Source organism: Ascidiella aspersa, chromosome 2, assembly GCF_963924565.1.
Source record: "Ascidiella aspersa chromosome 2, kaAscAspe10.2, whole genome shotgun sequence".
NCBI lineage: Eukaryota > Metazoa > Chordata > Ascidiacea > Phlebobranchia > Ascidiidae > Ascidiella > Ascidiella aspersa.
This window is the reverse complement of record NC_139448.1, coordinates 22795947-22822628: the sequence shown is the minus strand read 5'-3', so window position 1 is coordinate 22822628 and position 26682 is coordinate 22795947. Positions and strand designations below refer to the sequence as shown.

Sequence of the window (26682 nt, the reverse complement as noted above, 5' to 3'; positions counted from 1 at the left end):
AGCAAATTTTATTTATTCTGATCTAAAATGTTTAGTTTGACTAGTATTAATTATTGCCATTCATCCAAATGTTTTTTATTCGGCAAAATCGTTAATAAATTGCGATTTTTTGCTTTTCTGCCATAAGCGTCTATTGTCATTTGGGAAACAAGATGGCGTCCATGTCGCTATAACTAAGAGCGAGTTAGCTGCGCAACTTGTGATTTCTATGGACTTTGGTTCCCACTGTTTTCATTCAACGTCAATACGTCAAACGTAGCAGAAGTTTGTGTTGAAAAGATTGCGGTATTATGTCGTTTGCAGTTTGCACGGAGCTGTGATTTGAGCGAATTTTGATATTAAGAATGTTTTTTAATAAACAGCGTACACCTTGTTATTATACTTCTACGGTAAATTACCAATCTCACTAAATTAATTACATAACTTACATTATTTTTTTATTATGATATTGATAAGTCTGTTAATTAAGGGGCTGGTCTGGAATCTGAACGCACATTATTATTTGAGTTAGGGTCCGAGTTAGAGCGTTTGGGTGGGTCAAGTATCATTATTAAATATAAATAATAACACTTGACCAACCCAAACCCAAATATTGTACGTTGGTTTAATAATTGTTTTATCGCTGTGGTAGGATTCTAGACTAGCGCCCAAATCTGGCAGTGTAGAAACAGGCTTAAATCCGAACATTAACAATAAAAATAATATCATTTACCTAATTTGTGATTAGCTAGGAATTCACCCAATGTTGATAGAACCTTGCAATCTTGTTCATGTTTGCCTCAAGTGGTGCTATGTTTGTTTTGCAACCCCCTGAATTTAAAGTACAACCAAACCTATTACAAAAATATTTTTGTGATATTAAATTGTGGTAGTTGGAAGGCAAAGTTAAATTTTGGATATGACAAGCAGCCAGTTTGCCATTTATGGCACTTTGCGCTGTAATCTTCACGATAATTATATACAAATAGTGATTTGATGTCCTCACATTCGTGATGTACGGTAATAAATTAAATCTAATTACAAATTGGAATGGTGGTTTCAGCTCCTGTCAAATAGGCAAATTGTGGCCTAATAACCTGGAACACCTGTCTACTTATATATTATTTTTTGATTTTAATTTTGCTTGTTTAAGCATAGTAATGACTATTTGGTATCAAATCGGATCACATTACTTTACAAATACTGTGTTGTAGCACTTGGTACTGTAATTTAAACTCACCTGCCAATCATTATTATTGTCATATAACCACTGTATTAAGTGTATGTCAGTAAATCATGTATGTTGTTTTGTGACCCTCCATGACCCTTCTTTCTATATAAGCAAGAAGAGTGACATTTTTTCTTTGTTAGTGAAGTTAATAAATTTTATTGGTTACTGTTTTTTAGCATCATTAAGTTCAACATAAAAAAGCGTTAGCACGCTTGAATGGATTGCGAATGGTGGGAATGGAAGGGAGACTTGGCCAAAGATATTCATGATACCTTAAAGAGTCGTGTAAGTAGCTCAACATTGTTAAATATCGCGAAGTACACACCAGTCCTGAAAAATATTGTTAGTGTGTAGGAATCACACTAACAATATATATCCCTATATTAGTTCTACACAAGTGGATAAAATCAATTATTCACTTGAATACTTGTCAATTCTTGTTTGGTCACATCCACTGTCCTAATCATATTCATCTGAGCTGTAATCAGTTGCATCAACATTGCAAGATGTTGATTCCTTTTCTGTAACTTTACATGAGTATTTGTTTCATTTAGCCACCCATTAAAGGCTGACTGTGGGTAAAACTCTGTTATATTAGCCAATTACATTTGTACCACCTTCAAATCTTCCACAATAGCATAGTAGTAGCTAGCTGTTTGTGCAAACAAGTTTTCATTAATTTCATGTTGATTGATATTCTATTTTCTTTCTCTACCCTTTGGTAACTTGGAAAACAACAAATGTTGCGTTAGATTTTGTTTGCAGGTTTATCTAAACTACTTATCTGCCTATTTAATTTTTAGGAAAATGAGATGTTGCAACTTAAAGGAAGTTCCAAACTTATGTACTGGAGAAGATATTTGGTGGATTGGCTTGCATTAACTTGTCAGAAATTTCATCTTAATTGCAATGCTCAACATCTTTCTGTGTGCTTGTATGATAGGTTTACTGATAAAAGTGATCTAGTCGTTGAGGATTTACAAATGCTGATTCTTTGCTGTTTGTTGGTGGCCAGTAGGTGTTTTTTTTTTATTAAACATTAAGTTTTAATTTATCATGACTTTACCTCTGTTAGTACAAAATAAGTTGCACATTTTTAGCCATATTTTAGGTGTTACTAATTCATATTATTATTTAGGTAAGTTTGAAGAGCGCGAAGAAAAAATTCCAAAATTTAAGATTCTGATGGAACATCTTCATCTCAATTTAAATGTATGTTATCTTTGAAGTCTATGTTTCGTTCATGTTGTAAAATTCCTCTTTTTCTATTTGTTTATTTATTAAATAATTTAGTTGTAAAAAATCTAAAGTGGCATTTTTTTTTCTTATTTAATGTTGTAGAATTATTTAAAAGTGCTTATACCATATTAGAGATAGACAAATTAAAATATTATATAGTGTTTTTTGTCAAAGCAAATTTCCTTTTTTTTAACTTTAAAATTTGTTCTTTGCTTTCATTTTTATGGCAGATTGCTTTAACATAGTTTTTAATGAACTGTGCTTAGCTTAATGCAAATATAATTAATAAACAAAATAAGGCTGGTAAAGTTAAATAGGTAGATACACAGGCGCCTAATTTGGGTGTCGAAAGCATTTTTTTGCCTGGGAATTCAACATAGTTGCAATTAGTGTTTAAATACCATTTCTTAAAAAAGTAAAATAACTTTTTAAAGCCAGTAGCACAGTTTATGTTTCTCTAAAATAAAGTACAAAACTTACATCGTGGATAAGTGTATGTTTGCACATGCAGATATATAAATTGAAGTGCTAAAATCACAAAATATAAAAATTGTTCTAGAAGTTATCGGGGTGTCCAAAGTAGAATCCCAGGGTATTCTAGAGCTTTAGGTTTCTGATTTAGGATAACAAATCCAGAATATTGCATCCTAATATATATTAATAAATTATTCAGCCTTGCTTTTGTTTGGGGGAGGTTTTAATCTTAATATATGCTACAGCAGGGGTCGGCAACCCATGGCATGCATGCCAAAAGTGGCATGCGAGATGATTTTTCAGGGCATGCCAATTGATTTAATGCGCATGTTATATCACTTTAAAAAATGCAACCATTACATCACTATCACATCATTAACATTATTATTACATCACTAACGCTAACTAAACTGAGGAATCATGTGGCACTGTATAAAATCAATTTGTATTGGATTCTCGACAAGCTTTCGCACAACCGTGCTACATCAGGTCAAAGTGTAAATGAAAACAATTAAAATGCACATAAAAGCACAAGCGCCCTTTCGTGTCACAGATAAGATATATAAGTGTCTAACTGCTGTATTTAATATTATTTTTTGTGGGCGTTATACTTGTTGTCTACGACTAAGTTTGTATTATGTCACAATGCTCTAAAATTGGCGTGATTTTTACTGCGGTAAAGCAGGGCATTCTACATTAAAGTACGCATGTCTGTTTTTGTGCAACTGAGAAACCTAGCTTAAAGCGAAACTGATGGTTAACACTTCTAGGTACAGGCTGAAAAACGTTGGAGTATATTCCAAAATAGTGGGCACAGTATTGTGTTGGTGGAATAGCATATGGTGGCATATTTTCCATGAGCTCTACGAAGGATTGCGGATTATCCATCTTATTTTAGTTACGTAAATGATTGGATTTGCTAAATATATTCTTATTTTTGTTATGTAAATGGGTAAAATACAGGCTGTAGAGTCTGAGCAGGACTCGGGTTGTTTTTAACCGACTCCGCAGCCCTCGTTGCCAGTGCAATACCAAACATAGAAAAATGTTTGGCATGCGAGTTGTTGATATTTTAAAATTATTCATAATCTGGCACACTGTATGCAAAAGGTTGCCGACCCTGCGCTACAGGGCCCACAGTCACATCAATAAATCGTACAATTGGCTAACATATGTATATACTAAAATAACAAATAATATCTCAAATGTTTGTATTATGTCACAATGATGCAAAATATAATTAATAGACAAAATAAGGCTGGTAAAGTTAAATAGGTAGATACACAGGCGCCTAATGTGGGTGTACAAAGCATTTTTTTGCCTGGGAATTGACATAGTTGCAATTAGTGTTTAAATACCATTTCTTAAAAAAGTAAAATAAATTTTCAAAGCCAGTAGCACAGTTTATGCTTATATACTAAGAAGTATAAAAATAAAAAGACTATATATTAAAATTAATAAATCTAGATCAGACATGGGCAAACTACGACCCGCGGGCCAAATCCGGCCCGCTGGGTTGCATAATCTGGCCCGTCTGACAATTGGCTTAAACCAATTCATTAATATTTATTGATTACCGTATCCATTAACCCCACAGATAAAACATTTATTGTTGAATTCGTTTAATTGTTAATTTGGTTCATTGTTACATCACAGTTCAATTGTTGAAACTTTGTTTAATAACAAATTAATCTGCCGAGCTAGCCTACTTAAAGATTTAAAGAATAGCTCGTTTAGTAAAGTTTTTGAAGCTTTGTGAGTATCACATTAATCAAGTTATGCTAACGTGTCGTAACAGTTTCAGTGTGAAAGCTAAATAAGATTTGTTGTTAAACTTGTTGATAACTAGCTAAATTATCACTGTATGATATTCAATAAGTGCATTAAAGAAGCGAAAAGTGGATAGTGAGCGCAGAACATTCAAAAAGGAATGGACAATGACAGCAGATCTCTTGTGTCCAGATGCAAAAAGCAAATACGAACAAATTAGTTTATCACGAAGAACAGTAACTCGCCGTGTAGAACAAATTGACGAGCACTTAGCCAGAGAGTTAAAAGGAAAAGCAGATTCATTTATATTTTATTCCTTGGCATTGGACGAAAGTTATGACGTTAAGGACACCGCCCAGCTTTTGGTTTTTGTCATAGGGATTAATACCAATTTTGAGATAATAGAAGAACTCTTAGCCATGGAATCGCTAAAGGGGAAAACACGAGGAGAGGACCTTTTTATCGTGTGATTGACAGGCTGAAGCTACCTTGGAGCAAACTTGCAAATGTCACCACAGATGGATCACCAAATCTGACGGGAAAAAATATTGGACTGCTGAAAAGACTTAAAGGTAAGATGAAAGAGGAAAGCCCTGGGATGGATATAACTTTGTTACACTGCATCATCCACCAAGAGGCACTATGTAAGTCTGTATTGCAGCTTAATCATGTAGTGAAGGCAGTGGTGCAACTGATCAATTACTTACATAAAAGGGAGAGGACTTCATCATCGACAATTTATAAAGTTTCTTGAGGAAATAGATTCTGACCATCAAGACTTGCTTTACCATTCTCATGTTCGCTGGTTGTAAGTCTAGGGAAAGCATGTAAACGTGTCTGGGAACTGAAGGATGCCATTAGCTCATTTTTTAATTTAATCGGAAAAACTGATGACTTCCCTGAGCTAGAAGACATAAATTTGCTTTTTCTGTGGACATATTAACACATATGAATGAGTTAAACACTGCAAGGAAACTATCTCTTCGCCCACCAAATGTACACAAATGTTAAGGCTTTTAAATCTAAATTAACTTTATTCTCAGAACAGATTTTCAACAATTCTTTTGTGCATTTCCCTACTCTAGCGGCGATGAAAGAAGCCCCTAAACATGCGAATAAACACAGCAAATTACTGGATAATCTGCACCAAGAATTCTGCCGTAGATTTCTTGATTTTGAAAAACTCAAAATAACATTTCAAATCGTCTCATCTCCCCTGTCTCAATTTGCTACGACTGCACCAGGAGTTACAACTGGAACTGATCGATCTTCAGAGTGACTACCTTTTAAAAGACAAATTCGAAGCCCTGAAACTGATTGACTTCTACGCTTCGTTAAGTGCCAGGTTCCCAAAAATTCGAAAAATGGCGCAGAGAATGTTGGTTTTGTTTGGCTCAACATACATTTGTAAACAGACTTTCAGCCTGATGAATTTCAACAAATCTGAGTATAGATCTCAGTTGTCTGATTCACGCCTAAAATCTGTTCTGACAATCGCCACAACCAAATTAACCCCAAATTTCAACCCCCAAAAAAATATTGCTTAAGGACTTTGTTCAGACTGCCGTGTTTTGTTTATCATGTCATTTAATTTCAGAAACATGTTAAATAATGTAACTAATGTTTCTAATAAACTGTAGCTTAACACTATTGTCTTTTCATTTAGTCACATGGCCCGCTTGTCAAAATAAAAAAACAATTTGGCCCGTGGTTCAAAAAGCTTGCCCACCCCTGATCTAGATGGATTGACAAATGTTGTAACACCATGAACAAAAAGGATTCGTGGTATCCGGCTATCTACTCGTCATTGTAGCCATTATAAATGCTCATTGTCCGACGGTTCAATTCTGCACCGGATAAATCCGTCGCGTCACAGCTTATCACATACTGCAGCGACAGCTAGATTTATTAATTTTAATCAATAGTCTTATTTCTCCAACATTTTAATATATTTTGTAGAAGATTTATCATCTTAGCATTTGAAAGCACAAACTAAAATAATTAATTGTTGAAAGTTTCAATTAATTTTTGTCAATAAAGTGTAATTTATTTTTAGCCAGGTGATTATCTTGTTATGGAAATAAGACTTCTTTCCTCATTTGAGTGGGATATTGGATTTCCTACAGCCTCACATTTCAAGGATTTTTATATGCAGGTAAAAAAACTTTTTCATAATATTTCATCCTCAATTTAGTATGATAAAAAAAGTTACTTGGACTTCTGGTCCGGCGATGTAAAGTAAATATGACTATTGACAAAAATACAAAATTCACTTAAACTTTTTTTGGAACTGAGAGGTGAGCTGTATTTCTTAGTCTTTGTGAACCGTTCTCGCACCTTCATATTTTTTGGTTTTTGGGCGGATGCAATTTATCCCTTTTAATTACCAAATTAATTTGTTTTTCCAGACTACATAACAAAAAAGCCTGACATGCATACATTGTAGAACTGTATAATAAAGTTGTGCTGTAATTTAAAGTGTGACTGGGCCTAATTGTTAGTAGCCATCAGCTCATTAACTGAGCCTGAAATAGACATAAAGTCAACCTGTTTATTTCTAACCTTGATACGCCGAATAACACACCGCTTCCATGTGACTTAACATTTCCTAAACACCCTGTGGCATTCGGCCTATCTATACAATAAGAAAACAAATAAATAAAAAACATACTGATTCAGCACAAAATAATTTCGCGCTTGCTTTATTACAGTGGTTGGCTTTTTGGCACCCTTCCAATATATTGAAACAACACATACCTGTACACAATGTGCACAAATTTTTTTTTTATTTTACTCAAAACCTAAACAAACAATTTACCTACAAAACCTAGAATATATTCTGGCACCCTTGAGCTAGAGAATTGGCATTCCAGTGTGCCAGGGCACATTTTTAAGAACCACTGGTTTATTATGCAGGCTGGTAGAATCTTGACAACCTTTTGGTGACAAGCATTTTGGGCCTAAATTCTTCGTTTTTTTGGTTGCACTCCTAAATTTAAATGATGCGTTCGCCTAAGGAATGTACTAACCTTGCTATGTTTAGGCGAGAAACAAGGCTATTAATAAGTTAATTAGTTAACAAAAGCGTGCGCCTAGTTAACAAAAACGTAGGCGCAATATTTTTGTGACATAAACAAATATATAAGGGACATGCTACAGTGCAACATAGGGCCTGGGGGTGCACATGTCTGCTTTTCTTACTCTAACAGTTTTACAGGACATGGATAAGCTGTTTTCAGGCGAACTAATGTGGAAACCTGCAGCTCAAAATCAGTTAATTTTTTTTAATACAACATAGATTTTTAATATATGTTGCTTGAAATAACGATATTTATAATCGAATTTAATATAAATTGTTTGCCCGAGGTTAGAGTCACGCAGTTAAGTGCAACATGCCATGGTATGCACGGTGGTTATGAGTTCAACAGCTCTGCTTAAAACAGAGACACAATCATAGCAAAGCAGGACAAAGTTCGACAAAGCACTAGTTTTTTTGCGTTTACTTAATTTTTAACACCAAAAAGTTGTTTAAGCCTTAGATGGAGAAGCATTGCCTGGTACATCTCTCTATGCCCATGCGAATGCCATACCTGTCTATTTAACAGAATTGGCGACTATACAGCAAACACACAACTATTCTATGATCAAAATTGAGTATTTTTTAAAATAATAAACAATCTATATGCCTAACACTGGCTTTTCCTCACTAAACAACCTGCTTCGCACTTCAATAACTTAGATTGGAAGAACAAAATTAATTTCTACCAATTGTAGTGCGTAATGTTCCCACATATTCTACATTTCAAAAATATATGTGGCAAAATGTTTGTAAAAACGACAAGTTTTTTTTGTAAAATAATCCTTCAAAAAAAAAATTTTAAATTAAATTTAAAAATTAATTTTTTTTTAATATAATTTTTTTTGCAACAATTATTTCGGTTTTCTGGCTCATTCTTCGGCCGACATAGTCGCCAAGTCGCCAACATTCTGCCATACTCTTATTATGTATATACCGTGTCCGTGTAAGTCTGAAGCCCCATGTTATAGTCGATGATTCTAACAAATGATTGTGTTAACTTAAAATGTATCCAAAAGTTATGTTACATAGAGTGTTACATTCTTTTTATTAGATTTATTGCAAAATCATTCAATCAGACAAAAAAATAGCCTGCCATGCTATCAAAAGGTCAAGTTGACTACTTGCCACAAAAGAAAACTAGTTGTTTTAAATCCCCAAATTTTTCACTACAGAATTCTGTTTTCAGTAAATAGAAATTTTATGATATTGAATTTTTTTTGTATTTTGTGTTGAAACTGTAGCCTACATACATTGTAAACCAAAAACAGCGCCTATTATCTGTATGACATTCGCCCCTGTAAAATTTTATGTAAAATTAATTTATAACTGGTAGAAAATTGTGTTAAAAGAACAACTTATACAACTTGTGTTAAAGCCGCAATTATGCAACATAATATTTAATACAAATGTTTCAAATTGTTCTTGGGTACGTTTAATGGAGGCCCTAATTAAAGCAACAAATTAAAAAAATCTTTACCCTATTTGAAAGTAAAATTTATACATCCCAAAGAATGCTTGATGCACCTACATCAGGGGTGGGCAATTATTTTGAACCGCGGGCCGCATGAGAAACTCAAAATGATGTGGCGGGCCGGATCCAAAATAAAATCTCAAATACATGCAATATGACGTCATACTCTGACGGTATAAAAGAAATAAGCTAACGAACTTGTTATTACGTTTGGAGTTGTGCAAAAATGTGCAATTTTAGTCAAATTTAAAGGAGGCCACATGACGAAAAAATTGCGACTATATTCGTTTTAAAATGCAAACTTTAATTTAGATTTAGCGGGCGTATGGAGAACAGGTAAAACGCATTGAGCACAGATAAAAAATATCTATTGCTTTATATATTGACGTTTATTAAGTTGGTTGACCCAAAAATTAAGATTAAAATACGTAAAAATTTTGCACAAAAAATAATTTTCTGGTTTCTTGAGGTTTGAAGTTACCAATGTGTCACCTGCGGTAGAACGGCCATACTGCAAAGACAATATAAATCGGAAGAAACACACAAAATGGCATTAACTAAATTAGGTTGACAAAATGTGAATCAGTATATTTCAGAGTTAAGAAAACGGTCAATATTTCGTTCATATCTTAAAGACGGAATCCTGTTAACCGAAGTGCAGAAATATATAAATATTAGGCTAAATTTGTTAAACTTTCGTTGGAAAGAGTGTCACAGTGCAGAGGACGCTATTTGTCTGTAAAGATGCAAAAAATCGCGTGGCACATACGAGAAAGACGGAAGAGAAAACTATTTCCGTTAAGGATTTGAAACAGGCTAAAAATCTAATTTGGTGGGGTCATGACTAGATTCGTCCCTTGAAAAAGTGTTTACGGTACAACCAAACATATGTAGAAACTCACCCTTGTTTTCGTTTAGCCTATGTATTTCAAGGAAAATACGCCACAGGCCGGATTAAACTGCTCGGCGGGCCGGATCCGGCCCGCGCGCCGTATGTTGCCCAGGTCTGACCTACATGAACATCTTTACCCATGTCAAAATATTCACTAACAGAAATATACAAAAGTGTGCAGTTTAATTTTAATTCGTGGGTAAATTACAAAGAGCTTTATTCTTACTAAACAATGGCTTAATTGAAGATAAGATATAGGGATGTCCTATTACTTTATTTTTCCAGGTAATTGGCCAAAAACATGCTTTAGTGTTAGGAAGTTAGTTATTAGGTTGTTTAACTATTTACAAAATTGGCTTTTAAGAGTAGAAATTAGTACTCTTTAACAGTAGAAATACCTATAAATTCAATAAACATTTTTTTATATATATACTTAGCAGTCACGTTGCAAGTTTTTCAGAAATATCTTTTCGATTACTCCTATTTTTATTATTTTTTATTGTTTTTTAATTCAGTATTTTATTTTACATCAGGTAGCGCTTGGTGAAAGAGATTTGCATGCTGGTCAACCTCTTGAAAACCGCGAGCAAGCATTTATGTATTTAGAGAAAAACGTCAATTATTTTTTGGAAGTTTCGTTGCAAGGTATTCGCAGAACAAACTTAACACTATTTTGACTACTAAATCTCGGTTATAGATGATAATTTGTTGTGTGTGTTTTTGATACAGTTGCCAATCTGACACTTTTATTATATGGGCCGAAAATTTATTTTCGGGACATATCTTGTTTTAGCCATTATTCTTATATGGGCCGAAAATTTATTTTCGGGACATATCTTGTTTTTGCCGTTATTATATGGGCCGAAAATTTATTTTCGGGACATATCTTGTTTTTGCCGCTATTCTTTTTTGGTTTCCTATGGTTTGTTTCAGACCGAGTTTTGTCCGAAGCTTTATAGAAAAAGTAGACATCGTAGAACCTTTAAATTTTCAGACATGGCGTAGAGTGGTATGAAGGTGCTTTGTAAAAGTTTATGAGGCTGCACTCCCAGGGGCCTTTGCTTGGGGGGTAAAAACCTGAAATATTGCGTTTTAGCACTTTGTAGCTAACGACAGCCATCTAGCAGCAGAAAAACTTTCATACAGAATTCGTTCATATTCGCTTGCTTTGTCCAGCTCGCGTCGCGACGAGGCGGCTACTGGCATCCCTGCTGCGCCCTATTGTCCCGCGCGTGCAACATTTGTGTTGGAAGTTGCTTGCCTAGTAAAACTATGCACATGCGACTTGCCTTTCATAAAGAGGCCTCTCTAAGTAAAAAAAACTATTCCTCTTACAACACAAAATATTTTACCACCGCAAATTTAAATGCGAATCCTACAGGCAGTGTACACATCTCTGTTAGCACATGTTGTAATTGTTGCACCATTCAAACATATCAACACCAGGTCTAAGCAAATATAATTATACAAGGGCCGCAACAACAAAAAGCTTAAGTTTAACGCATTCTTAACGACGACGTTACAAAGCTACGTCATAACATGGCGTCATAAATAAATAAATCTTGCGTTTATTGGATTTAAATTGGCAAAACTTTCAATATAAAACGTGGCTTATTAGGCACATAAACGTGTTTGCATATTGCTCAAAACTACAGATTTAAACTCTGTTTCAACAGTGATTGCTCAGACCAAGGCATGGTAAAAATTTACACAGTAAAAGTTGGAAAAAGTATAGCAAACCATAGACGTTAAATCATTTAGAGAGAATGAAAATATTGACTTTTTAAACATGCTAGCTGACCAAAATGTAATAACATGGCCGTAAGCATTATCTACGTAAATTTTTATTGATCAAATGTATGTTTCGATCATTTGCCAAAATCTACGCCATATTTGAACCCCCTTCGCTTCAAAGCCATAAGTTATTATATTATTATACACAACTCATAATTGTGTGTAGATATGTTGGATTGGAGTAACATACAGAACAGGTGCAAATAGCAAATATTCTCCAAATACGATGTTTCCAATATTCTCCAAATCGTATTTCATCGTATTGTCGCGGTAATACACAAAGAGGTAAGGCCGTGAATAAAGTTTCACCCACCGTACAATTAACGGAGGGAAGCATTTCGAGTAGGGATGTTCAAGGCAGAATATCGGCGACACATTTATAATGCTTGCTTTAAATGCGGCGTCAGCATTTTTGGGGCGACCAATTACTTCGCGTAATAATTAAGTGTCAATAGGGTGTATTTACCGCCGCAAGTTTAAATGCGAAATCTTAAGGCAGTCTACGCCTCTCTGTTAGCACCTGTTGTGCATCTTGCTCCAACCAGCATACCAACATCAGACCTAAACTTATCTAGCAAAACTTTTGATTTAATAGTTTGCGTATTAGGCACGTAATAGTGTTTTTCATATTGTTTGAAACGACAGATTTAAAGCCTGTTTTAACAGTGATTGCTCGGACCAAGCTATGGTAAAAAATTACCTAGTGAAAGTTTGCAAAAGTATAGCAAACCATAGGCGTTAAACCATTTTTAGTCTTTAAGAGAATGATAATATTTGATTTTCAAACACGTAAGCTGGTCAAAATTTAATAAAATAGCCATATGCATTATCTAAGTAAATTCTATTTATCAAATATATGTTTCGATCATTCCCCAAATTCTACGCCATATTTGAACCCCTTTCGCATCAAAGGCATATTTTAAGTGGGGAAGTTTTCGGCCCATATCTGTTTTTGCTTGCAGAAACAAGTTAAGGAAAAAACAAAATATATAATATAAAGTACACAATACAAAATATTAAAAAAAAAATTAAAAAAAAAAAAAATTAAAATAAAGTAAATATTGAAAATAAACACTAAGCCCTGAAAATATATCCCCTGACAAAATATACAACAACAGCACCCCCGTCTAGTTTCTTTTTTGGTTTCCTATGGTATGTTTCAGACCGAGTTTTGTCCGAAGCTTTATAGAAAAAGTAGACATCGTAGAACCTTCAAATTTTCAGACATGGCGTAGAGTGGTATGTAGGTGCTTTGTAAAAGTTTATGAGGCTGCACTCCCAGGGGCCTTTGCTTGGGGGGAAAAACCTGAAATATTGCGTTTTAGCACTTTGTAGCTAACGACAGCCATCTAGCAGCAGAAAAACTTTCATACAGAATTCGTTCATATTCGCTTGCTTTGTCCAGCTTGCGTCGCGACGAGGCGGCTGCTGGCATCCCTGCTGCGCCCTATTGTCCCGCGCGTGCAACATTTGTGTTGGAAGTGGCTTGCCTAGTAAAACTATGCACATGCGACTTGCCTTTCATAAAGAGGCCTCTCTAAGTAAAAAAACCTATTGCTCTTACAACACAAAATATTTTACCACCGCAAATTTAAATGCGAATCCTACAGGCAGTGTACACATCTCTGTTAGCACATGTTGTAATTGTTGCACCATTCAAACATATCAACACCAGGTCTAAGCAAATATAATTATACAAGGGCCGCAACAACAAAAAGCTTAAGTTTAACGCATTCTTAACGACGACGTTACAAAGCTACGTCATAACATGGCGTCATAAATAAATAAATCTTGCGTTTATTGGATTTAAATTGGCAAAACTTTCAATATAAAACGTGGCTTATTAGGCACATAAACGTGTTTGCATATTGCTCAAAACTACAGATTTAAACTCTGTTTCAACAGTGATTGCTCAGACCAAGGCATGGTAAAAATTTACACAGTAAAAGTTGGAAAAAGTATAGCAAACCATAGACGTTAAATCATTTAGAGAGAATGAAAATATTGACTTTTTAAACATGCTAGCTGACCAAAATGTAATAACATGGCCGTAAGCATTATCTACGTAAATTTTTATTGATCAAATGTATGTTTCGATCATTTGCCAAAATCTACGCCATATTTGAACCCCCTTCGCTTCAAAGCCATAAGTTATTATAGTATTATACACAACTTATAATTGTGTGTAGATATGTTGGATTGGAGTAACATACAGAACAGGTGCAAATAGCAAATATTCTCCAAATACGATGTTTCCAATATTCTCCAAATCGTATTTCATCGTATTGTCGCGGTAATACACAAAGAGGTAAGGCCGTGAATAAAGTTTCACCCACCGTACAATTAACGGAGGGAAGCATTTCGAGTAGGGATGTTCAAGGCAGAATATCGGCGACACATTTATAATGCTTGCTTTAAATGCGGCGTCAGCATTTTTTGGGGCGACCAATTACTTCGCGATAAGCTTCGCCTAATAATTAAGTGTCAATAGGGTGTATTTACCGCCGCAAGTTTAAATGCGAAATCTTAAGGCAGTCTACGCCTCTCTGTTAGCACCTGTTGTGCATCTTGCTCCAACCAGCATACCAACATCAGGCCTAAACTTATCTAGCAAAACTTTCGATTTAATAGTTTGCGTATTAGGCACGTAATAGTGTTTTTCATATTGTTTGAAACGACAGATTTAAAGCCTGTTTTAACAGTGATTGCTCGGACCAAGCTATGGTAAAAAATTACCTAGTGAAAGTTTGCAAAAGTATAGCAAACCATAGGCGTTAAACCATTTTTAGTCTTTAAGAGAATGATAATATTTGATTTTCAAACACGTAAGCTGGTCAAAATTTAATAAAATGGCCATATGCATTATCTAAGTAAATTCTATTTATCAAATATATGTTTCGATCATTCCCCAAATTCTACGCCATATTTGAACCCCTTTCGCATCAAAGGCATATTTTAAGTGGGGAAGTTTTCGGCCCATATCTGTTTTTGCTTGCAGAAACAAGTTAAGGAAAATGAAAAACAAAATATATAATATAAAGTACACAATACAAAATATTAAAAAAAAAATTAAAAAAAAAAAAAATTAATATAAAGTAAAAATTGAAAATAAACACTAAGCCCTGAAAATATATCCCCTGACAAAATATACAACAACCGCACCCCCGTCTAGTTATATGGGCCGAAAATTTATTTTCAGGACATATCTTGTTTTTGCCGTTATTATATGGGCCGAAAATTTATTTTCGGGACATATCTTGTTTTTGCCGTTATTCTTTTTTGGTTTCCTATGGTTTCCTATGGTTTGTTTCAGACCGACTTTTGTCCGAAGCTTTATAGAAAAAGTAGACATCGTAGAACCTTCAAATTTTCAGACATGGCGTAGAGTGGTATGTAGGTGCTTTGTAAAAGTTTATGAGGCTGCACTCCCAGGGGCCTATGCTTGGGGGGTAAAAACCTGAAATATTGCGTTTTAGCACTTTGTAGCTAACGACAGCCATCTAGCAGCAGAAAAACTTTCATACAGAATTCGTTCATATTCGCTTGCTTTGTCCAGCTCGCGTCGCGACGAGGCGGCTGCTGGCATCCCTGCTGCGCCCTATTGTCCCGCGCGTGCAACATTTGTGTTGGAAGTGGCTTGCCTAGTAAAACTATGCACATGCGACTTGCCTTTCATAAAGAGGCCTCTCTAAGTAAAAAAACCTATTGCTCTTACAACACAAAATATTTTACCACCGCAAATTTAAATGCGAATCCTACAGGCAGTGTACACATCTCTGTTAGCACATGTTGTAATTGTTGCACCATTCAAACATATCAACACCAGGTCTAAGCAAATATAATTATACAAGGGCCGCAACAACAAAAAGCTTAAGTTTAACGCATTCTTAACGACGACGTTACAAAGCTACGTCATAACATGGCGTCATAAATAAATAAATCTTGCGTTTATTGGATTTAAATTGGCAAAACTTTCAATATAAAACGTGGCTTATGAGGCACATAAACGTGTTTGCATATTGCTCAAAACTACAGATTTAAACTCTGTTTCAACAGTGATTGCTCAGACCAAGGCATGGTAAAAATTTACACAGTAAAAGTTGGAAAAAGTATAGCAAACCATAGACGTTAAATCATTTAGAGAGAATGAAAATATTGACTTTTTAAACATGCTAGCTGACCAAAATGTAATAACATGGCCGTAAGCATTATCTACGTAAATTTTTATTGATCAAATGTATGTTTCGATCATTTGCCAAAATCTACGCCATATTTGAACCCCCTTCGCTTCAAAGCCATAAGTTATTATATTATTATACACAACTTATAATTGTGTGTAGATATGTTGGATTGGAGTAACATACAGAACAGGTGCAAATAGCAAATATTCTCCAAATACGATGTTTCCAATATTCTCCAAATCGTATTTCATCGTATTGTCGCGGTAATACACAAAGAGGTAAGGCCGTGAATAAAGTTTCACCCACCGTACAATTAACGGAGGGAAGCATTTCGAGTAGGGATGTTCAAGGCAGAATATCGGCGACACATTTATAATGCTTGCTTTAAATGCGGCGTCAGCATTTTTTGGGGTGACCAATTACTTCGCGATAAGCTTCGCCTAATAATTAAGTGTCAATAGGGTGTATTTACCGCCGCAAGTTTAAATGCGAAATCTTAAGGCAGTCTACGCCTATCTGTTAGCACCTGTTGTGCATCTTGCTCCAACCAGCATACCAACATCAGGCCTAAACTTATCTAGCAAAACTTTCGATTTAATAGTTTGCGTATTAGGCACGTAATAGTGTTTTTCATGTTGTTTGAAACGACAGATTTAAAGCCTGTTTTAACAGTGATTGCTCGGACCAAGCTATGGTAAAAAATTACCTAGTGAAAGTTTGCAAAAGTATAGCAAACCATAGGCGTTAAACCATTTTTAGTCTTTAAGAGAATGATAATATTTGATTTTCAAACACGTAAGCTGGTCAAAATTTAATAAAATAGCCATATGCATTATCTACGTAAATTCTATTTATCAAATATATGTTTCGATCATTCCCCAAATTCCACGCCATATTTGAACCACTTTCGCATCAAAGGCATATTTTAAGTGGGGAAGTTTTCGGCCCATATCTGTTTTTGCTTGCAGAAACAAGTTAAGGAAAATGAAAAACAAAATATATAATATAAAGTACACAATACAAAATATTAAAAAAAAAAAAATTAAAATAAAGTAAAAATTGAAAATAAACACTAAGCCCTGAAAATATATCCCCTGACAAAATATACAACAACCGCACCCCCGTCTAGTTTTTGGTTGTTATGGTTTGCTATGGCATGTTTCAGACCGATTTTTGTCCGAAGCTTTATAGAAAAAGTATACATCGTAGAACCTTCAAATTTTCAGACATGGCGTAGAGTGGTATGAAGGTGCGATGTCAAGGTTTATGAGGCTGTACCCCCAGGGGCCTTTAATTGAGGGGCAAAAATCTGAAATATTGCGTTTTAGCTCTCTGTAGCTAACGACTGCCATCTAGCAGCAGAAAAACTTCCATACAGAATTCATTCATATTCGCTTGCTTTGTCCAGCTCGTGAAGTGACGAAGCGACTGGACGCCTGCTGCGCTTTATTGTCCCGCGCGTAAGACTTTCATTGTCACTCGGCCAAAACTGGGCGCGTGCGACTTGCATTTTAAAAAGAGGCTTCTCTTTAGTAAAATTACTCAATGCTCTTAAGAAACAACATATTTTACCGCCGCAAATTTAAATGCGAAATCTGGTGGCAATATACACCTCTCTATTTGCACCTGTTTCGTATCTTACTCCAATCCAACCTATCAACACCAGGCCTACACAACTTAAAATTGTGTGTTAATATGTTGGAATGGAGTAACATACAAAATAGGTGCAAATAGCAAATATTCTCCAAATACGTTTTTTTCAAATATTCTCTAAATCGTAATTCATTTTATTGTCGCGGTAAAGAGGTAAGGCTGTGAATAAACTTTCACCCACCGTCCCACCGTGCAATTAACGCAGGGAAGCATTGCGAATAGGGATGTTCAAAGCAGATTATCGGCGACACATTTATAATGCTTGCTTTAAATGCGGCGTCAGCGTTTTTTCGGGCGAACAATTACTTCGCGATAAGCTTCGCCTCATAATCAAGTGTCAATAGGGTGTTATTGGGTGAGCGAGCGTCTAGTTCTTTTTTGGGTTTTATGGTTTGCTTGGTATGTTTCAGACCGATTTTTGTCCGAAGCATTATAGAAAAAGTATACATCGTAGAACTTTCAAATTTTTAGACATGGCGTAGAGTGGAATGAAGGTGCGATGTCGAGGTTTATGAGGCTGCACCCCCAGGGTCCTTTGCTTGGGGTACAAAAAACCTAAAATATTGTGACGTCATCGTTTTAGCTCTTTGTAGCTATCTACTCCTACCCAGCGCCAGAAAAGCTCAATACAGAACTAGACGGGGGTGCGGTTGTTGTATATTTTGTCAGGGGGTATATTTTCAGGGCTTAATGTTTATTTTCAATTTTTACTTTATTTTAATATTTTTTTTTTTTATTTTTTTTTTAATATTTTGTATTGTGTACTTTACATTATATATTTTGTTTTTCATTTTCCTTAACTTGTTTCTGCAAGCAAAAACAGATATGGGCCGAAAACTTCCCCACTTAAAATATGCCTTTGATGCGAAAGGGGTTCAAATATGGCGTAGAATTTGGGGAATGATCGAAACATATATTTGATAAATAGAATTTACGTAGATAATGCGTATGGTCATTTTATTAAATTTTGACCAGCTTACGTGTTTGAAAAGCAAATATTATTATTCTCTTAAAGACTAAAAATGGTTTAACGCCTATGGTTTGCTATACTTTTGCAAACTTTTACTCGGTAATTTTTTACCATGGCTTGGGCCGAGCAATCACTGTTAAAACAGGCTTTAAATCTGTAGTTTTAAACAATATGAAAAACACTATTATGTTCTCAATACGCAAAGTATAAAATCGAAAGTTTTGCTAGATGTTTAGGCCTGATGTTGGTAGTATGCTGGTTGGAGCAAGATGCACGACAGGTGCTAACAGAGTGGCGTAGACTGCCTTAAGATTTCGCATTTAAACTTGCGGCGGTAAATACACCCTATTGACACTTAATTATTAGGCGAAGATTATCGCGAAGTAATTGGTTGCCCGAAAAAAACTAACGCCGCATTGAAAGCAAGCATTATAAATGAGTCGCCGATATTCTGCTTTGAACATCTCTACTCGCAATGCTTCCCTCCGTTAATTGTACGGTGGGTGAAACTTTATTCACGGCCTTACTCTTTGTGTATTACCGCGACAATACGATGAAATACGATTTGGAGAATATTGGAAAAATCGTATTTGGAGAATATTTGCTATTTGCACCTGTATAGTATGTTACTCCAATCCAACATATCAACACACAATTTTAAGTTGTGTAGGCCTGGTGTTGATATGTTGGATTAGAGTTGCCACCAGATTTCGCATTTAAATTTGCGGCGGTAAAATAAGTTGTTTCTTAACAGCATTAAGTAATTTTACTAAAGAGAAGCCTCGTTTTAAAATGCAAGTCGCACGAGCCCAGTTTAGGAAGTGCCACTTCGCACAATGAAAGTCTCATGCGCGGGACAATAAAGCCCAGCAGGCGGTAAGTCGCTTCGTCACTTCACAAGCTGGACAAAGCAAGCGAATATGAACGAATTCTGTATGAAAATTGTTCTGCTGCTAGATGGCAGTCGTTAGCTACAAAGTGCTAAAACGCAATATTTCAGGTTTTTACCCCCCAAGTAAAGGCCCCTGGGGGTGCAGCCTCATAAACTTTTACAAAGCACCTACATACCACTCTACGCCATGTCTGAAAATTTGAAGGTTCTACGATGTCTACTTTTTCTATAAAGCTTCGGACAAAAATCGGTCTGAAACATACCATAGGAAACCATAGGAAACCAAAAAAGAACTAGACGGGGGTGCGGTTGTTGTATATTTTGTCAGGGGATATATTTTCAGGGCTTAGTGTTTATTTTCAATTTTTACTTTATTTTAATTTTTTTTTTTTTTAATTTTTTTTTTAATATTTTGTATTGTGTACTTTATATTATATATTTTGTTTTTCATTTTCCTTAACTTGTTTCTGCAAGCAAAAACAGATATGGGCCGAAAACTTCCCCACTTAAAATATGCCTTTGATGCGAAAGTGGTTCAAATATGGCGTAGAATTTGGGGAATGATCGAAACATATATTTGATAAATAGAATTTACTTACATAATGCATATGGCTATTTTATTAAATTTTGACCAGCTTACGTGTTTGAAAATCAAATATTATCATTCTCTTAAAGACTAAAAATGGTTTAACGCCTATGGTTTGCTATACTTTTGCAAACTTTCACTAGGTAATTTTTTACCATAGCTTGGTCCGAGCAATCACTGTTAAAACAGGCTTTAAATCTGTCGTTTCAAACAATATGAAAAACACTATTACGTGCCTAATACGCAAACTATTAAATCGAAAGTTTTGCTAGATAAGTTTAGGCCTGATGTTGGTATGCTGGTTGGAGCAAGATGCACAACAGGTGCTAACAGAGAGGCGTAGACTGCCTTAAGATTTCGCATTTAAACTTGCGGCGGTAAATACACCCTATTGACACTTAATTATTAGGCGAAGCTTATCGCGAAGTAATTGGTCGCCCCAAAAAATGCTGACGCCGCATTTAAAGCAAGCATTATAAATGTGTCGCCGATATTCTGCCTTGAACATCCCTACTCGAAATGCTTCCCTCCGTTAATTGTACGGTGGGTGAAACTTGATTCACGGCCTTACCTCTTTGTGTATTACCGCGACAATACGATGAAATACGATTTGGAGAATATTGGAAACATCGTATTTGGAGAATATTTGCTATTTGCACCTGTTCTGTATGTTACTCCAATCCAACATATCTACACACAATTATAAGTTGTGTATAATAATATAATAACTTATGGCTTTGAAGCGAAGGGGGTTCAAATATGGCGTAGATTTTGGCAAATGATCGAAACATACATTTGATCAATAAAAATTTACGTAGATAATGCTTACGGCCATGTTATTACATTTTGGTCAGCTAGCATGTTTAAAAAGTCAATATTTTCATTCTCTCTAAATGATTTAACGTCTATGGTTTGCTATACTTTTTCCAACTTTTACTGTGTAAATTTTTACCATGCCTTGGTCTGAGCAATCACTGTTGAAACAGAGTTTAAATCTGTAGTTTTGAGCAATATGCAAACACGTTTATGTGCCTAATAAGCCACGTTTTATATTGAAAGTTTTGCCAATTTAAATCCAATAAACGCAAGATTTATTTATTTATGACGCCATGTTATGACGTAGCTTTGTAACGTCGTCGTTAAGAATGCGTTAAACTTAAGCTTTTTGTTGTTGCGGCCCTTGTATAATTATATTTGCTTAGACCTGGTGTTGATATGTTTGAATGGTGCAACAATTACAACATGTGCTAACAGAGATGTGTACACTGCCTGTAGGATTCGCATTTAAATTTGCGGTGGTAAAATATTTTGTGTTGTAAGAGCAATAGGTTTTTTTACTTAGAGAGGCCTCTTTATGAAAGGCAAGTCGCATGTGCATAGTTTTACTAGGCAAGCCACTTCCAACACAAATGTTGCACGCGCGGGACAATAGGGCGCAGCAGGGATGCCAGCAGCCGCCTCGTCGCGACGCGAGCTGGACAAAGCAAGCGAATATGAACGAATTCTGTATGAAAGTTTTTCTGCTGCTAGATGGCTGTCGTTAGCTACAAAGTGCTAAAACGCAATATTTCAAGTTTTTACCTCCCAAGCAAAGGCCCCTGGGAGTGCAGCCTCATAAACTTTTACAAAGCACCTACATACCACTCTACGCCATGTCTGAAAATTTGAAGGTTCTACGATGTCTACTTTTTCTATAAAGCTTCGGACAAAACTCGGTCTGAAACATACCATAGGAAACCTAAAAAGAATAACGGCAAAAGCAAGATATGTCCCGAAAATAAATTTTCGGCCCATATAATAACGGCAAAAACAAGATATGTCCCGAAAATAAATTTTCGGCCCATATAATTCGTTCATATCGCTTCCTTGATTCAGCTCGCAAAGTGACTGCTGGCATCATGCTGCGCTTCATTGTCCAGCGCGTGCAACGTTCATTGTTCGAAGTGGCTGCGTTAGTAAAACTGGGCGCGTGCGACTTGCATTTAAGAAAGAGGCTTCACTTAGTAAAATAACCTACTACTCTTACAAAACAGTATATTTTACTGCCGCAAATATAAATGCGAAATCTGGTTGCAGTGTACGCCTCTCTATTTGCACCTGTTACTCCAATCAAACATATCAACACCAGGCCTTAACAAATTAAAATTGTGCAAGGGCGCAGCAAGCAAAACATAAAGCTGAATGCATTATTAGGGAGGACGCTACAAAGCTACGTTATAACATGGCGTCATACTAAAATAAATATTAAGAACACTGCATTTATTGGATTTCAATTGGCAAAACTTTCAATTTAAAAGGTGGTTTATTAAGCACATAAACTTGTTTTGCATAATGCTCGAAACTACAGATTTAAAGTCTGTTATAATTGTGATTGCTCGGACCAAACCATGGTAAAAATTTACCCAGTAAAAGTTGGCAAAAAGTATAGCAAACCATGGACATTAAACCATTTTAAGAGAACAATAATATTTGCCGTTTAAATAGGTTAGCTGGCCAAAGTGTAATAACATGCTTGTACGCATTATCTACGTAAATTATATTTATCAAATATATGTTTCGATCATTTCCCAAGTACTACAACGCCATATTTGAACCCCTTTCGCATCAAAGCCAGAAGTTGAGTGGGGAAATTTTCGGCCCATATCTGTTTTTGCTTGCAGAAACAAGTTAAGGAAAAGAATATATAATATAAAATATACAATACAAAATAAAATACAAAGTAAAAAGAAATTTTAAATTTTAAATTAAAAAAAAACAACCGCACCCCCATCTAGTTACTAGTGTTTTTGTCACATACATATGTGTAAGGAATTTAGCCATAGGACAGAGATAAGAAAAACATCAACGTCGCCTAGTACTAGTACCCAGGGCTGGGGAGCCACCGTAAAATAGTATTAGCTCCGGCTCCAGCTCCGGAGCCATCAGGCAATTATTAAATGGCTCCGGCTCCAGCTCCGGAGTCGTAAAACTCAATCCTTTGGCTCCAGCTCCAGCTCCGGAGCCATCAAACACACACCCAATGACTCCGGCTCCAGCTCCGGTGCCACCAGTCACTTATTCAATGGCAAGTTTTAAAAATTGCTTTTGGCTAACTAACGTTGGAGCTGGAACAAAATATAATTTCGTAGCTTTAGCACCACAAATTGAAAAATGGCTCCAGCTCCACAAAAATAATAAAAAGGGCTCCGGCTCCAGCTCCACAAAAATAATAAAAATGGCTCCGGCTCCGGCTCCAGCTCCACAAAAATAATAACAATGGCTCCGGCTCTGGCTCCAGAGAAAATGCTTAGCCCCGGGCTCCAGCTCCGGCTCCCCAGCCCTGCTAGTACCTGATAATTGTAGTACGGTCTAAATCGAAAATAAGTCCTAAACCCGTCTGTATGTCCCTAAATGGTCAAAATCTGGCCTGAACAACACTTACCCCCAAAAATTTCTACCTTAAATCATTTTGTAATCCCACCCATTTCCCACAAATAACCCCAAACAAGGCTAAAAATCTGGTGTCAAAACAACAACACTTTACCTAACTTAACCCCAAAGCCTGTCTCTAAGTACATCACTAACCCCAAAAATTTCTACCTTAACTCATTTTGTAATCCCACCCATTTCCCACAAATAACCCCAAACAAGGCTAAAAATCTGGTGCCAAAACAGTGGCGCCCTATTGGGGCCTGTCAAACTAGGGCATCCAAACGTCGCCTCCAAAATGGTTGATGTCAGACCTATGGCCCCGATTGTCCCACACCCTCTTCCCACAGTTTGAGGGGTTATTTGGGCCTAATTCCAATGAAATTTGAACTTATTCTGACAGATAGGTCCTATTCAGACAATTTCTATGTTATTCTACTCTGGAAATTACTTCATACTTGTTTTTTTATGTCATTGGTCATAATACTATGGTTTTATATATTTTTCTGCTTGGTAAATTGTTGCTTTTTAGGTCTTGTAGTGAGGGGAACAAAGATACCATGGCCTCTTGCAATTTTATGAATTTCTATTTCTAAATGCCCATTGTTGTTGCTTAGATAAATAGTCAAACATATGCTTAGATATACAGTCCGATGGAATCTATATAAAACAACCCTAAATTTGACTCAGCCAAATTACCCAACTTTTTGAGTCCCTTTCCGGCCTAATCTCCACATTAGGCCTGACTCAAAAAGAGGGGTACATACAGCAATCACTCATGGGGTGCAACTCAGTTCTTCATGGTATTCCATCTTCACACTGTGGAGCCTTATTGGTTTAGAATTTCCTATTGAGCATAAACCTTGCAATAGTGACTAAAGTTATGTTACTCCCAGTCCCTTCTCATACAAACTGTCAGACTGTAGTCCAACACAAATAAAATAACAATCCAGCTAAAATAATTCACCACTGACAAAACAAAACCCAATAGCTGAGCTTTTCTATACATTAAAATTGTACTTTCACTTTTTAAACTCCTTAAACACTTGTTTATTTCTGTTTTGAGTTTACACTTGATTTTTGCATTGATGATGGCATGAGTTATTGTTGAAACGTCTGTAAATTGCGAAATGTTGATTTTATCGAATATTATGGCTTTGATATTTTTATTGGAATTACTAAAAAAACGTGTATTGTGTTCCTGAGTTTACATGGCTCTACAAGAACGATTGATTTTTTACTATATAGTTTGAGGTAGAATATTGTGACATAGGCTTTGTCCTTGGGTGGTATTTATCTGAAAGGCAAAAAAGAACTAGGGGGTAAAAAATCACTCTAAATCGGATGTGGTCCTTTTTTAAAGACAAACAATTCACGATGCGTTTTTTATTTATTTTATTTCAATTGTGCCTATAAGTTTGTAGTAGGAAACAGAACCCTACAAAGCACATCAAATAATTTGACTTGTATCTTGAAAAAGGTATATCCTCTATTTACCCAAACAAGAATGAGACAGCTTCATATTGTTACATTTTTATATTCTTTCAGACCAAGCATTTCTTGTTTTCAAGCCTTCACTTATTACAGCATCATGTGTGGCTGCATCACGGATTTGTTTGCATATTGCTCCAACGTGGACCATTGAGTTGCATAAAGTCACTTCATTTATGTGGCACCATCTTGTGCCATGTATAGAAGTACTGTTACGGTAAGTGACTTTGATTTATAATATATTAACAATATTTGTTGCAGATATTTGCTTAACAATTCAGCTTAAAATATACTTCAATTTGTACATAAATATTGCATAGTATATATTGACAATAGTTATAGTTCTTGTAGATTACAGTATTATGCTCCATATTTAAGTCAATTTTAGCCAATCATTGTTTTATATTTTTTCTAATATTGTTTTGGTAAATGCCAAAAGTATGACACAGACGTTTTTAATAATATCATGACATAGCTTGAAAACCATATATGTATTTCTAGATTACCATATACGAAGGTGTACGCTTGTAACAATCAAAAAATATATTTATCTGTGACTATTGCAGATTTAAAAATGAAATTTGTTCAAACTGATTAGCAGTGAAGCAAGTTAATCTTGCACCAATAGTAAGTTTACAACATTGCACAATTATTTTTTTATTTTGACATTGCAGTATAAGTTCGTAGAAAAACTGACTCCTTTCAACTTACGCAAAGTAAGTACACAGTAATCGGTAAAAATTGCACGTAGAGCTTTGTGGCGCTCTAGAACGTAATAAATCCCGAATGGACAAATTACGAAAAGTACATCACGTAGTTATAAGTTGGTAAAAATGTAACTTTGAAAAAACAATACCCAGGTGCGCGAGTGTAGTTCATAAAAAACTTCTACCAACTAATAAACTCTTATCTAGGTTACACGAAGACGACAGAAAGGCCATGAATAGCAGCGTTAAAGCGACCGTGTCCGGTAATGCACTGCTTCAACAAGGCCTAAACAGCACTGGGAATACGCCTGCAACCTCTCCAATTCCATCTTCCTTTTCTACAGACCATTTAAAGCACGCCAGCGCCAACTTCGTTGTGCCATCTTACAGATACAACCGTGGCTACTTGGTATGATTGAACTGTACTTTATTTATTCTTGTTTTGAAAATTTACACTGCCTTCCGTTAAGTTTTCGTTGTGTGCCCTGCTCAAAATCGGTGTGTTTTTGTTGAAATCATTTTGACGGCTGAGTGCAGTAATGAAACTAAGAGCGACAATGATCTTTCTAAATATACTGCCATTATTGTTTTTGTTCCTTAAAATATACGCGAATATTAGTCTCCACTGTGTATACGCGAATATTAATCTCCACTGTGATTTTGTTAAATTTTGCTTAATGAAATTGTCAGTTGCACAAAGCACCATTTTTGTTATGTTATTTGAGTTGTAGTTTTTTCGCACACGTTTGTTAACATTGAGTAATTGTTATGCTTATCTTTGCTTATTTCTGTTTAACTTTGTCATTTACTTGGTATATAGTTTGTCAAAAAATGTTTAAAGTAGCCACTTTCAAAAATGTAATTG

At 35.5% G+C, this 26682-nt stretch overlaps 1 protein-coding gene across 1 annotated transcript; it reads left to right on the top strand.

The window, feature by feature from the left end:
* Window positions 1-1385: 1385 nt before the first annotated feature.
* Window positions 1386-26462, top strand: LOC146164346 (cyclin-J-like). Its single transcript, XM_083382379.1, has 7 exons — window positions 1386-1495; window positions 2014-2224; window positions 2349-2422; window positions 6750-6848; window positions 10669-10780; window positions 25168-25327; window positions 26025-26462. The coding sequence occupies exons 1-7, from the start codon at window positions 1427-1429 to the stop codon at window positions 26230-26232; spliced, it is 933 nt and encodes a 310-aa protein (XP_083238505.1). The 5' UTR covers window positions 1386-1426; the 3' UTR covers window positions 26233-26462.
* Window positions 26463-26682: the final 220 nt, after the last annotated feature.